This window comes from Thunnus maccoyii, chromosome 15 (assembly GCF_910596095.1).
Source record: "Thunnus maccoyii chromosome 15, fThuMac1.1, whole genome shotgun sequence".
In the NCBI taxonomy this organism is placed as follows: domain Eukaryota; kingdom Metazoa; phylum Chordata; class Actinopteri; order Scombriformes; family Scombridae; genus Thunnus; species Thunnus maccoyii.
This window is the reverse complement of record NC_056547.1, coordinates 20,873,468-20,887,987: the sequence shown is the minus strand read 5'-3', so window position 1 is coordinate 20,887,987 and position 14,520 is coordinate 20,873,468. Positions and strand designations below refer to the sequence as shown.

The following is a 14,520-nucleotide window of genomic DNA, read 5'->3' as shown; positions in this document are numbered from 1 at the left end:
GTGAACAAGAGGTCTTAAACTTGGCAACAATAGAAAGACTTTCAAGACTTTACAGTTGGGCTACACTACAGACTGCAGCAATATCAGGATTGAGAAAAATTACACCTGATGAAAATAATATTTGCAGTGAAAATGAGAACAGTTGTCTGACCTCGTCTTTAATGTCAAAAGGTGAAAAAGGTCAAATTTTGCCCCCAGTAACTAGATTTCAAGTACATTTTTGCACAGTATGAGCTGATTATGATTGAAAACATTTGCTAGTTTTTCCACTTTTGTCAAAAAATAAATTACATGATGTCTACAATGGAAATGCATTTGGTCAATGAATGGTGACAGGCCTGGAACAGCTGGTCTGGATAAATTTTTCAATTCCATTACACAACAGCTAAACATGTCCTTGAGAGGTTGTTTGTAAAGTATCTGACCACCGCAACGTCCCAGAAATGTCTGTTGTTATTCCCATTAGGGCTGTCACAGCAGGGAACAAAAATGTTTAATTCGTGTTTAAACTTTTTTTTTTTTTTTAATCTGCCTATTTTTTCATTATGAACCAATAGAAACCACAGATTCAAAGCTTGTCAGAGCAATTCCAAACCCTAGTAGAAGAGGAGCCTCTGCTGTTGTAAATTGTCTTACTGATGTTTCCATAGTTTACTAAATGTGCTGAAACCAGAATTCACTTGGAACTAGCATTAAAATGTGTGGGAAAACATCTAAATTGAAAATTCACCATGTATAAATGGAACAGGCAATGCCTTGTACTCCAGTGGGGACTGTGGCAGTGCTTTAAGCAATTGTTGTTCTCTTAGCTAACGCAAAATGGATAAAACTAGCTAGTGGTGCTGAAATGCATAATTATGACACCAAAACATCTGATATTGTGGGGAAACATTTTGACAGCATGAATGGAAAAAATAATGGATAAATGTGAGGTTGTTTACTGCCTTTTAAAAATTCTACGGACTTACAGAAACACAAACACCAAATCTGAACTTAGCTTAGCTGTTAGCTTGCTAGCTTGCAAGTGAGGCAGTGGAGGCACCATGAATGATTGAAACTATGTCAATTCTATAACATAGTTTAGAATTAGGCTTTGTGGGTTGCTTTCAAATGGATTTTTAAAAAATGATGTGTTAGTTCTCACACACTTCAACTTGGCTTTTTGAAAATGCCCATGTAAGAATCCATCATGGCTGTGCAGCCATTTTTTTTTTCATCTTTGAACCAAACCATAATCACCAACATCTGCTATCAGTAGTGAACAATAACTTTTTGGCTGATACCATTAATTTCTTCAATCCCTTTTTGTTATTTTGTAGGTGAATATGTTTAAATGATCTTGATTAAGTTTAAGGTATTATACTGTAACCAGGTATTATACTTTACCTAAGTAATGCAAACACACAGTTAGTTTATACAATATAGTTTATAATTATTATTTCAGTGATTTCATAAAGTTTATTCAACAGTTAGATGGAAATATTGCTAATAATGCCCCATCATATGTCTCCCAAATTGGGGATTTGCCATAAATCCCAGTCTACCTTTCATATTCCAGTCAGTCTCATTTTCCAGTGTGACAGCTTGAGGTGTTTTATATGGAAAGTCATACTCACAGACCTGAAATGTCTACCCTGCATAATAGGACATCCAGACCCCTTACAATCACACTGACTGGTGTGAGAAGTGCTGGAAGTGGGCGGATAATAAATGACTTGCTGAAGACATAAAGCCATGGAGCTGGTGTCCAGATTTATGCTGTGATATTAGCTCGGATATCATGCTTTGAAAGTTTAGATAGATGGCCTGCTTGTGAGACATGTGTCATTAGAAGTACTTCGCTCTAATCAATGTATGGTGTATGTTTTGTCACTCCAAGATTTTAATGTGACACACACACACACGATCAGTTCATGCTTGGCAGTGGTGAGCGGTGATATCCCGTCCAGTGCAGCTGGTGTGCAGCCTCTAGGCAGCCCTGTGCTGTGGGAGGAAGCCTGGTTTGATTTTAGTCCAGGGCAAACCAGGACTTTCACATTCCTGCTTTTCAATTGGAATTAACGTATTTGTTACTGCCTGGGAGACTGATATAAATATATGCTTACATATGTGCATTTGGAGGTAAAGGGCCTGGAATAATGAAGTCTAAGGTCAGGTGTCGTTTGCCCTCAGGGCAAGCCGGTGTAAAATTATACATGACACTTTTTTTTCTTTCTCTCCCACTCATTCTCCTTGCTCCATCTTCAAGTGAGGCCGTTCCAAGCTGGAAAGTTCTTCTGCTGTTACATAAACTCTAGCTCGAGCGGCTGCGGGGTCAGGAAAAAGGGAAGAAAGGAGGGAGAAAAACAAGAGAAAAGTTGAAGAGTATTGTGGGAAAATGAGGCACAAAGATGAAGAGGATCTGGAATGGGTAAAACCTGTATCATCAGTAACGTCTAAAAACTCCTCTTCATCAGATCCTGGAGAAAAGAGGAAGAACAAAAGGGCAGGAGGAAATTGGAAGCAGAGTGAAGGCAGCTTAGCAGCTCCCATCCAAAAAGCCTGGAAGAAAGGGAAGGGGGAAAACTAAAAACAAGGCATTAAATGGCTCGGCGTCGTCCAGGGCTCGGGGTGAAACCCTCATGGAACTAGCCAGGTCACTGCTGATACAGAAAAAAGACCCAGCTTTGGACTGATTTCAACCTGACATGTCTTCCCACTGAAAAGATGTTTTCTTTGTTAACATGAATCCCTTGTGACACTGGTGATCCAGGATTTTATTGTACGGGTTTGCTGGGTCTGATCCATGCTTTTATTTTTGAGCTTGGAGGGGTTGGTTTTACTAGTTTTGTGTCTGATTTCACCCTTCCTGCCAACAGCCGTGATGACCCAAACATAACTTCAGGAGGCCTGAAAACTTCTCACTTTCTATTGGATGTACAGTCCATGCTAAATGGCTGAGCAAAGCATGAGTTATTAGATTTATGGGAAGTGCTCAACAGTTTGTCTGGAAGTGGGTGATGATTCATATTCCAAATGGCTTGCAGATGCTCTAGCAGATTTCAGTGGGTACATACTGTGACCGAATACCAAATCAACTCATAATTACCTCTCAAAACCACATCCACATTTATTTACTGAGGTGTTTACACACATAAATGCCGAAGAAACATCCCATCAAATCCCTAAAATCACACTTTCACCACGTACAACAGGGTGCACTTTAGTAGACAAGACAGAACCTATAAATTATGTAACAACAACTCTCCAGTTTATGTGAGCATCTTTTCAGGTGTGCACCATCGACATGCTCATTAAATCAACCACCTCTTCCCACCGCTTCACTGCCCGGGAACATTATTCAGTCTGGGTTTTTTTTTTTCCTCTTTGCCACTAATACACTTGTTTGCTGACTCACTGCATTCTCTTCTTCCCTGAAATTTAAGTGCTGTCCATCCTCCTGTCATCTCCCCTCTTTCCACCAGACACAAAACACACACTCCGGAAACCTCTGGAAATCCTGGGTGACTGATTCTTCTGTCAGCCCTTACCTCACCTGAGAGACAGCATGTTTCCCAGCAGACGCGGGAAATTCCCAAAAGGTTGACTATCGCACATCCTTTTCTCTGATTCAGAGGCTGCTACACATCAGTAAAACATTAACTGCACAAAGAAAAATGGGGAAAAGGAGGAATGACTACAACGAAGGGAACGACTGAGAGAAAGTGGGAAAACCTATGAGAAACTGGGTGGAAATAGATGGAGTGGAGGTAGAAGAAAGGGATGCGGTATTCAATAAGCACAGGTCAATACCAGGCTGTGCACTGGGCTTTACTGTCACAGCGTGCCTTTCACCATTTGTTTCCCATAAAGGCCACATGGAAACGTTTAGCTGGCTTAAAGCAGATCGGCGCACGTTGTCTCAGGGCCCGTAACATTTGCTACTTGTTTTCCAGGTCTGTCCTAATAAAGTTTTCTGAAAAATATAGGCAGTTGCGATAAACAATATTAATAATAATAACAAATTTAAATACAATATACAATAAAAACAGCATGTGTGTGGATGTCAGACACTGAAAGAAACTGTGTCTGACATATGAGTAATGGGAAATGTCTCAGTGTGCATGCAGATGTGTGTGGTTTAAACAACTGTGTGTGTGTGTGTGTTTGAGAGAGAGAGAGAGAGAGAGAGAAAGAGAGAGAAAAGAGAGGGGGAAAAACAATAGATAAAAATAGAATCTTTGAAGCAATTCCTCATGGCTCTTGGAGCGTCTTAAGTGCCTCAACAACAATTCTTTTTTTCTTCTCCTTGTCCTTTCATTCTGTGACAACACGTGCGGTCTCGCAAAAGGGAATAGAGATCACAGATGCACAGGTTACAAGAAGTCATAATGGAGCGTTAGTTAGTTTGAAGTCATCATACTTTCTTGTTTAATGGATATAACTGTTGAAACGATCAACACAAAACCCTCACTAGATGTTCTGGTGAAACTTAAAGGGCTGGGAAACAGAAAATGGACTATTCACATGTTTGGACAAGGTCCTTCAAGTGTGTATTAACACCTATTTGTGAGTATAGTGTCGGTAATAAATTCATCCTCGCTTTGGCCTCCATGTACGATGCGTGTATATATATATGTGTGTGTTTGTCAGGTCAAATTCCTGCAAGCATATGGCAGAGTGATACAGGTTTTCACGAGTACACAAACCCAGCTGTCCATCCCCCAGGTACACGGCTCTAATTCTGCCAAGTCATTTACAATGAGCTTCTGCACAAAAACTATTTCCTGCCCGCTCTCCATCCAACATCCACATCACAGGCCTACAGGGTGCTTAGATATGTGCACGTAATGTGTTGAGAGCTCGCCTAATGGCCCACAGGGCTTATTGCATGCTGACGGCCCTCACTGTGCTTCCACTTTCCACTCTTTATCCTTTTAAATGAGTGCTACCCCAGACAGGAGTGGGCAGAGGCTTAAGACAGTAAATAATAGTAAGAAATCCCTTCCTAATACATCTTCCCGCTGATTATAAAGTATGCGCATGTTGTCATCGTTGGTCTGATCTTGAGCCAAATCAAAACTAGAGCCCATGTACTGGCATCGGCCACTCATTATGGATAGTATGGTCTTTCCATACTCATAATCTGAAAATGAACCTTTAATTTATGTTTTCTGGCAGCTCTAGCCCATACTCCTACAAATAAGGGAATGTGTTGCTCCCACAGTATCCATCTTGGGCCAAAAATGTTTAATGTGCATAACTTCAGCCTTATCTTGGAGAACAGTACTGCCCACAGCTGAGAAACGTCATGTACACAGCGCCCTCTGGTGGCTGTTTAACTCTATGCATGTGCCTGAATACTAAAACTGTAAAACCAGAAATGGGTTCATGTAATAGCAGCTATAAAATAGGATGTGTAGAGCCTCAAGGTTTCCAGCAGCTAATAGCTGACAGATTTCTCCAAAAGGAAATCCCTATCTGACAATCTCATCCTCTAAGTGCTTTCAGCAGACACATGAGTTTGGTACTAATATTATTGTTCTGTTACACAATAAAACAGAAAAGGCAAATAATAAGAAAAACATGGCTAATGTTCTTGTAGTATCTAGACCAGATTTTTGCTTTTAAAGTGAGACCAGGGATGATTTGTATATGTGTGCGTGTCTGAGTGAGTGAGTGAGTGAGTGAGTGAATAGCCGTCTGTCGTGTTTTCGGTTATTGACGAGGTGTGCAGTGGGTCTAAATGACAAGTTCTGTTCGTTACTTCAGGGGTGATGTAAAGCCATTCACAGGTGTTGCAACCAGAACCCAGCGCGAGTGAGATTTTTAGAGACGGGTCCTTCCTTCTCTGTGCACGCACACACACACGCACGCACGCACACACACACACAGATTATTTCCATGTAACCTGAACAAACATAAGAGGGGCATTAGGTCTGTTATTGTTTGCCTTTGCAGAGGTTGCGGTACTCCAAAGGAATAACACTCTCACAGTAAACTGAGGCAGAATTGACAAGGTGGTACATAGGACACAGTGTGTATTTGTATGTGTGTGTGACTAGTTAAAACAGTTTCAGATACACCTACAGGTATGTTATGAAGTGTCACATCTCTACACTCTCACAAACGCACGATAAAACCACCGTATGAAACATGTCACATTTATTTGACATCTTCATTAATTTAACATGCCAGACAATTGGCAGCAATATAGAATGTGATTTCATTTTTAAAAAAAGAGGAAAAAAACCAAAACAACATAAAAACAAACATAAAAACATTCTGATGTACAGTTAGGTACTCCATCCTAGAACCAACGGTTAATCATGGCAAAATGAAAACGCATAATTTTGTCAAGATACAAGACAAACTTTAATATGAATTGAAGAAAAACGGTGACTTTCCATGTGGGTGGGTGACAGATACAGGATATTATCTCCCCTCCACAGTGACTGTTGTTATTCAATACAGATCTATGAAAACTTTGTTGGCACTTTATTTTAAAGGTCCTTCAATTTTATACTAATTTCCTGGATAATTTTCTGTGTAATTTGCAGGTATGTAAAGATAAAGCACAGTTTGCAGAACATTTTGATGCAATTTGGTGCAACTTATAAGAAAAAAGTGAAAAAAAGTCAAGTTGGTTTAGCTAATATGTACCACATTTGGGTTCATATGTAGTTAATTTGCAAAAATCCTTGATAAATTAAGTTCTTTACAATTCTTATACAGCAGAAAATACTTTTCAGTGTGTAGTTTTGTCAAACAACATTTAAGCATAATAGATTCTTTATTTAAAAAAAAAATGAAATCAAGTGTAAATCAACAATTTCAGCAACACTTTATTTTATTGACTTTCCTACATTTTTAAGTAGTAGCTGCTGTGTAACTGTTCATACTGAAGACATTTCTTTGAAAGTAAGTAGTTTGGGTAATTTGGGAAATGCATTCATTATAGAGTTTTTAAGAAACACTCCAATATGTTGATATGTGGGGTTTTTTTATTTTTGCAAATCAACAACCCAAATATAATGAGTGGACACTTACCAACTAAACCAAATTAAAACTTTTTTCGTGTCTTTTTTGTAATTTGTACTAAACTGCACCACCCTTCCTGTAAAATGTCCTAACAAATTACCATTAAATACTGTCAAACTACACAGAACACCTCCAGGAAATAAGTATAAAATTAAAAATAAAGAGCCTTTCCCTTAAACTGGACCACAGATCAGTGCTGACAATTTTTTATAATCCACAAATTATTCAAGGTAGCAGGGCCATGTTATGGTGTTGTGCTTCAATAGCGTACAGTGTTCCTTTACACCTGGGTGAATCTCAATAGTCTCTTCTAATTCCTGACATTCACTCCTCACAACACAGATAGAAAAGATAACAGAAGATGGAGATACTAGGAATTGAGGAGGTGTTGCAATTTCAGCCATGACTCTTGAGTGAGTGATCAACACTCTCAGACAACATATAAAGTTGCAAGGAAAGGAAATACATGTTGAGCTATTGAGATGTAACACAACTGATGTTTTGAGTTCAGTTCCTTCATCCTTTCAGTCTGTGTGTGAAGTGTTTCCGTGCATAACTTAATCCTCCTGAAATGAGACAAAGAAGTTGATGAAAGAGTTTCCATCACTCATCTCCTGCTGGGAGGTTTTCTTCAATCCTCTTGATGAACTTCATGCGGATTTCTGTCACGTTGTCCCCTCTCAGAGTGTCTTGGACAAATCTCACATCCACCGCCATCTGGACCTAAATCCAGGTCATAATAAGTTACATTTCCATGCTCCAGCGGCTTTTCTCTTGATGAAATTGTTGTATACTATCACAAATTTGCACAAGAAATCTTAACTTTAAACCTTAAAATGGATGTGTGTGAAAGTGTCCTCATATACATTTAAACTGCACACTTGGTGCCTTGACCTTACCATCTCCAGGGCTCCTCTGAGGACCCCACACAGCAGGTTGGAGTAGATCAGTGTGCTGTGGTTATCGGGCAGCTCCACAAAGTCAACCAGCGGGTTGTTCTCTAGGATGAGGGAGAATTCATCTCCCGCTGGGCTCCAGTTGGTCACACTGGGGGTGACTCCCAGGTACATCTTAAACGCAACCTACCAGCCACCACAACACAGTGAGGAGTGCATAGAAGAGAAAACTGAGCAGGGATTTCTCGAGAGAGAGAGAGAACTGATGTTTCATTACACATTAATTTGGCTGAAACGCACCATCTCTCTAATATATGCAAAATAAATGTTAGATTGGTGAGCTTAAATGATCCGTTAATAATAAACAAACAAGCAACTATTATTTTAATCAATTCAAGTAAAAATGTCAAACATTCCCAAGTTCAAGCTTCTCAGTTGTGAGGAAAACGTGATTTTCACAATTTTCTGACATTTTACAGACTAAAAGATTAATGGTAAAAGTAAAGTAATTGTTTGTTCAAGCCCTACCCTGTTCCTCTGATACTAATCAGTAGAGCTCCAACACAAATGTAGTTGCACCCATAAAAAGTCCAGTGTTATCTTGGGCTCAGGAGACACAGGGGGAACAGGCAGCTCTGGCCAAATTTTCAACATTTTTCTTACTTGAGATTCTCTCCAACATCCCCTGAGCCTGCAGATTTTTGCCAAACTGGCTGACTTATGTAATACTGTAATACCAACCCAGTGACTATCACTCAACACTTCCTGCAGCTGCTTCACAGTAAAAGCCACAATCAAATCTATTATTTGTGAAGCAGCTGCAGGAATATGTTGTATTACTGGCATACTTTACATTAGTATTTGCACAAACCTGCTTTCTGCTAACTGCTGTCTGCTTCTCCTGTTCTCCCGCCACGCTTTGTCCCTGTGATGTGTCACAGGAGTGACCGCACACTCACGCAATAATCAGATTTCAATCGAGCAAGCAAAATTACAGTTGCACCGATCCAACCGATGAAAATATGAAGCAGCACAGGGCAGATTCTTGCTTTTATGTGTAATGTGTATGAATGTGTCTGGAGTCCAGCCTTAAAACTCACAATAACAAGTCTTTCTGTAGTTAATAGCACCACAGCTTAAGTCTCACCTTCCAGTGAAATTATTCATCATGTATAATTGTAGAATATCTGTTTTTGAACACACAACAGACTTCCTCAAAACATATTTAACTGAGGAATGACTGAGATTATTTCAGGGTTTAGTTAGAAGTCACATGATATCCTAAAAACAGGATATCACCGCTCCTTCCAAACGGCCATACCTTAATTTACAGACATGACCCCTCTCTTCATGACGAAGAGCCAGTTCCCTGAGCTAGTGTGGGGTCACATCTGTGGAATGAATCCCCTAGCAACACCTTGAAAACAGCTGGAGTGCTGAACACACAGTCTGAGAGCAACAGCCCTTCATTGTTTGCCTGCGTCCGTCTGTCTTTTAGTTGTAAAGAAAGACTGACTTTTGTGAAACAAGACATGGAAGTGTTACAAGTCTACCAGCCAGCTACATTTTAATGTTTTATTAATGTGTAGCAAGGCCTAAAGTTTAGTGCTGCTTTCTGGGACTTTAAAATTTAGTCTACTCATGTCACAATCATATGTTTTCCCTTCCTTTTCCTCAATTATTCTCTTCTTTCTCTTATCATATATTGAGATGTTTCAGTCACTCTATAGTTTGTCTCCCTCCTTCTCCCTCCCTCCATCTTGGGAGAAGTCCATGGTCACGCTCTGATTGGCCTGGAACCATCCAATTACCTTAGCAATGACATCGGCTGTTTCTCGGAAATCCTGACACCTGCCGATGCTGGAGCGTGCCAGAAAGTCCTCGATCAAACGCACTCCGATGTTATAACCCCTAAGAAAGAGAGAGAAAATAACAGAGATATAATGTCATTCTCTTTCTTCATAGTAGTGGAAAAGTACAGAGGAAAAAATGATAAACTGCAGCACACCGTAAAGAGATAGAAGACAGTTACAAATGCTCCAAGACATTCTTGGTTCATAAACTTGGCAAATGACGATAATTCTGATTACAAGGTCATGTTAAATTATCCTGACTACGGAGTCTGAAGCCAACTGATGCATCCCAATCCTAACATGGTCTGTCTCTGTCCAGCTGGCTGGCAACTGGCAGAGTGGGCAACGCAGACTCACTGCCTTCTAAGGCCAGGTAAGATAAGCCTCATCTAACAGCATGACTTCGCTTGGAGAGAGCTTTGTCGTTGCCGCACAACCAGAAAAGCAAAGTACATCCAGTCCAAAGTCCTGTCAGTATGACAGGATATTTTGAATATTTGAGTTATAAACCAATCTTTTTTTCCCAGGCTTATTTTGAGGGAGTGGTCTTACAGAATGTTTTTTTCTCTAATAAAAACACACACATCAGTTTTCCCTTCTTCAAAGGCCCCATGAGTTCTAAAGAATTACAAGAGCAGAGGGGAACCTCGGACAAAGAAGTATGAGAAATAAAAGCTGATTATGTCATCTCTCTGCTCCAAGTTGTCCTTAGGAGAAATATGAATAGAGGGAAGAAGAATGTGTCTGTATAGTGTGAGGGTGTGTGAGTTCAAGGGAGAAATCTGAAAGGCCAGGAGAATTAGCTCTTATTCCTCGGTTAAACAAGAGGATGAACTCTAATATGCTGGTTAGGTAGTCCATAACCAAAGACTCAATATGTGCATTTATGAACAGAATGTACAGTTCATATACTTCACATTGCACAGAGAACTGCATCTTGTAACAGATAAAAACTAATGTACAATGAGAGCCTATGGCTGGGTTTACAAGAAACTATTCTTTTTTGGAAATGACAATGTTTCCAATTAAAAACCTTGAATGAACCTTGACTGTATATTTTATGATAAATAAAGGAAACTGTGGCATTAAAAAACAATGTAAAGTCTGTGATAATGAAGTAACATTTTGTGTTCATAAACAGTGATTTAAATAAATTTACTTACGGATGTAATACTAATGTAGCGATGATGTCAATTCCCATTTGTTAATGTCACACTAGCTACTTTGAACACATTTGCTCAGTCTCTACACTATTTTCACACAGTTTTTAACTACAGTTGGGTGTGAATATAACAAATGAACATTGACGGGGGTACTCACATCTTGTCCAATTGTTTATTGACTTCCTCGTCATTCTCATAATCTTTGCAAAGCTGGGTGACCAGAGCTCCATAAGTCAGCGTGAACAGCTCAGAGTTCTGTGGGAGAGAAAACAACAGAATTGTTTCACATCATTCCTGACAATCAAATTTAAACGAATGACCCTGGAAGAATGGCAACAAAAATGCTGGTTAGTGAGGGTGGCAAACTACTATATGGTGATGAAAATTAAATTAGTATAATAAAAAGAAGGCTTCATCCTTTATCTTTTGTTACTTAACTACATTTATAGTGAAATGACAGAAGGATAACAAGTTTTTGTGAGAACACAATGATCAAGGCAGGTAGAAAAAGAACAATACATTTCATTTCTTCTTCATTACAAAACACTAAGCCATCCTCAAGGGTATGCCAATAATGAGCAAAGATTGTAATAAACACATCATTAGTGACAACAGTTACTATAATTGCAAAGTCCACCCTGTTTAATCTAGTGTAGCCACTTGCCTGCTGCTGGCAGTCAGACGTTTCTGAACACCCTGCGGTGTAGCATAAGGCCCACTGGATACCTAAGTTTGTCATCTAATAATCAGTTCCTTCAATTTGGACAATAATATGCAAACATACAATACTGTGTCACATTCTGCACCAGGCTCTTTTATATATCATGCTGTGGACAGCTCCTGGTGCTGAAATGTATTCTTAGTAATTAGGGTTTTGATAATTAATGTAACTACTAACTACTAAGTTAATGCAGAACAATAAAAAACTTTATATATGGCACCATGGGAGGAAAGGCGACGTGCCGGGAGCTCCGCACTAGTAAATATTTAGGTGCTTCTAGGTTTAGTTGTAGGTTTTTTAGTGCTTAGTTAAAGCTGGAGTGTGGTAATAACTAATATAATATAAATGAACGTCTGTTACATTCAAGCCCTTGCCAAACAAGTTCACACAATGCCGTAAGTCTATCATCACCAGATAAATCTCTCTGTATTTTGCAGTATACCAGGGTTTTTAAATCTGGTGTCTGTGGCGACATCCCCATGCTGGCACAACAGTAGTGATGTGTTTTCCGTCAACCAGCAATGACTGGTTTGCCAGAGCTGAAGAAAACAAGAGTAGCGATGGAGCAGGCTACAGCCATGGATGTTTAAAGACAAATGGATACAGCATCGAAGGCAGAGCCCCGTTCATTCCTATGAAAGTTGCTTAGTGGTGCATGAAGCCAAAACAGCCACTTCCTGCTGTAAATAAATGACCCGGATGTTGCTCACACTTCTTGATCGTGGGGCTCATAGAGCATGCTCACTAGAGACATCTGCTGGCCGTGCTGGCTAACTTCAGGTTTAGCCCTCCGCTAACTTCAATGGTGATAAAATAATTCAATGGTGCGGTTCTTCTAGACTTTCCAAATGTTATCGGACCGAATGGATCAATTTCTAATAGTGAAACAAGTCACTTCGTGGGGGTTGTGACGCTCAAAAAAATGTATCTACCCTTTTACAGACACCCCTTTTCCCATAATTGTGTTTGGGAAAAATGCTTTCTGGGCCGAAAAATTCTATGTGACGGACTCGGAAGTTGTAATTCCACAGTTTGGCCACTATGTAAAATTTGCTTCAAAAGCCCGGTGCACTTCCTGGGGGCTTGGCTGCAGCAGCTGGGGCGAGGCATATGTGGTAAACACAGTGTTTGTGTAGTTGCTCTCACTGCCAGAAGGGGGAGATAAAAGTTCCACACTGCAGGTTTAAGCTAGGTAGATTAAGTAGTTTTGTATTCTTCTTTATATATATATATATACACACACACACACACACACACACACATATATATATATAAACACACACACACATTGCTTTTATATTTTGTTATTATATTTTATATGTATTTTTAGTTACTGTTTCTACCGTAATGGAGCCTTCCAGCCAGTTATTGCATTTGTATAACCGGTGTGATAATAAACATCTTGAATCTTGAATCGATAACCTTGTATATTTATAATTAACCTTATAGTTCAGAATTACATTTAGTATTCTGACCATGAGCCTGTGTCTTCATAGCAGTTGTAATATTGTAATGCCTTCTCAGTGCTGAACCTTATTATGAACCCTGCTATATCGTAGATAATTAAAATCGCTTTTTAGTAAATTGTCTCAGTAAACTGTGCTGAAATTGTTAAGAAATTTTCACATACACTGTACCCGACGTGTTATTTCCATTTGACCAGATATGAATGCATTTGGATTACACTGTTACACTCGCGTGTTGTGTGTTTTATATGTGTGAATATAATTAATATTTAATATAATATTAACTATCAGAATCTATGATGCAAAGGGCAGCTAAAAACTAGTGTTATACTGTCATTTAGCAAAGCTGGTTTGGTTGCTACAGCGAGCTAACGCTACAGTTATTGTCAAAACTGCTAATGTTCAACAATTAATGATTAAAACTGGTTCAAAAGCTTTGTATATATTTTCCCACACCTGTCAACCAAGTTGAACTACTTGACTGACAGGGAACTACACTAGCCGAGGTAACATTATCCAGTTAGCCCTTGCTGTTTGGCTACAGTTAGCATTTGGCTAGCTCGGTTTGATTGATGTTAATCCTGCGGGAGTCGCCTACCATCTTCTTGCTGTCTGTTGTTCGGTTGGATTGCCTGGACATTGTGGACAGTGTGACGGGCTTACACAAGGTGGTGACTCGATATTAATCCTTTATTTATTTGATTCTGGCTCAGCAGTTATTCCCCTAATCGCCAGTTTAGTCGCTCACTTCCGCCACTGTCAAACTAGTAAGATTAAAAAAGAACACTTCCTGTCTAACATCAAAATTTAAAAAAAATATTGCGGAAAATTTCATGAATTTTACAAAACACAATGATGAGATAAAACAACGTATTTAGGGGGGAAATCAGTATACCAAAACTAATTATTGTTTTGTCACAATCGTAGAGATTTCCCTTTTTAAACGAGGAGAAACACAACATGCACTTTATTTTGAAGGCAATATTGTCTCATTTCCGCTGATGCGCTGGTGAATCTCCGCTAGTTTGATGCACTTTTTCAGTCAGCTGTCTAACCAACCAGCGAACAAAAAAGCCTCCTCTCGGCTGTTTCCTCCCGTTTATCTCCGTCTTGTGTACTGGAGGGGAACACATCGCCACAGGGAAGTAACTTCCTCTGATTGACCACAGGATGGCAGTATAGCTAATATATTGACAGTAAAAGAAGCCCAACTGGGCTGACATGTCTATATAAAACAGGAAAATACAGACTTTTTAAGATATATATATATTACTGTGGTGACTAATCATATTTTGGCATCAGTGTTTTTTAACATCACTGTTTGAAGTGTGTGTGTGTGTGTGTGTGTGTGTGTGTGTGTGTGTGTGTGTGTGTGTGTGTGTGTGTGTGTGTGCGTGCGTG

The 14,520-nt window shown here is 39.4% G+C and overlaps 2 protein-coding genes across 6 annotated transcripts in view; both read right to left on the bottom strand.

Annotated features, from left to right (window-relative positions):
• Positions 1 to 9,816, bottom strand: part of col8a2 (collagen, type VIII, alpha 2) — a 123,343-nt gene extending 113,527 nt beyond the window's left edge. For all 5 annotated transcript variants that reach the window (XM_042435193.1, XM_042435188.1, XM_042435191.1 and 2 more), the window contains exon 1: positions 9,728 to 9,816. The gene's annotated coding sequence lies outside the window, so the exon portion shown is untranslated. The remainder of the gene's footprint in view (positions 1 to 9,727) is intronic.
• On the bottom strand, positions 7,037 to 13,896 carry trappc3 (trafficking protein particle complex subunit 3). The gene is made up of 5 exons (XM_042435198.1): positions 13,718 to 13,896; positions 11,090 to 11,187; positions 9,728 to 9,827; positions 7,920 to 8,102; positions 7,037 to 7,743 (listed from the first exon to the last, which is right to left on the bottom strand). The coding sequence occupies exons 1-5, from the start codon at positions 13,757 to 13,759 to the stop codon at positions 7,624 to 7,626; spliced, it is 543 nt and encodes a 180-aa protein (XP_042291132.1). The 5' UTR covers positions 13,760 to 13,896; the 3' UTR covers positions 7,037 to 7,623.
• Between the last annotated feature and the right edge of the window lie 624 nt (positions 13,897 to 14,520).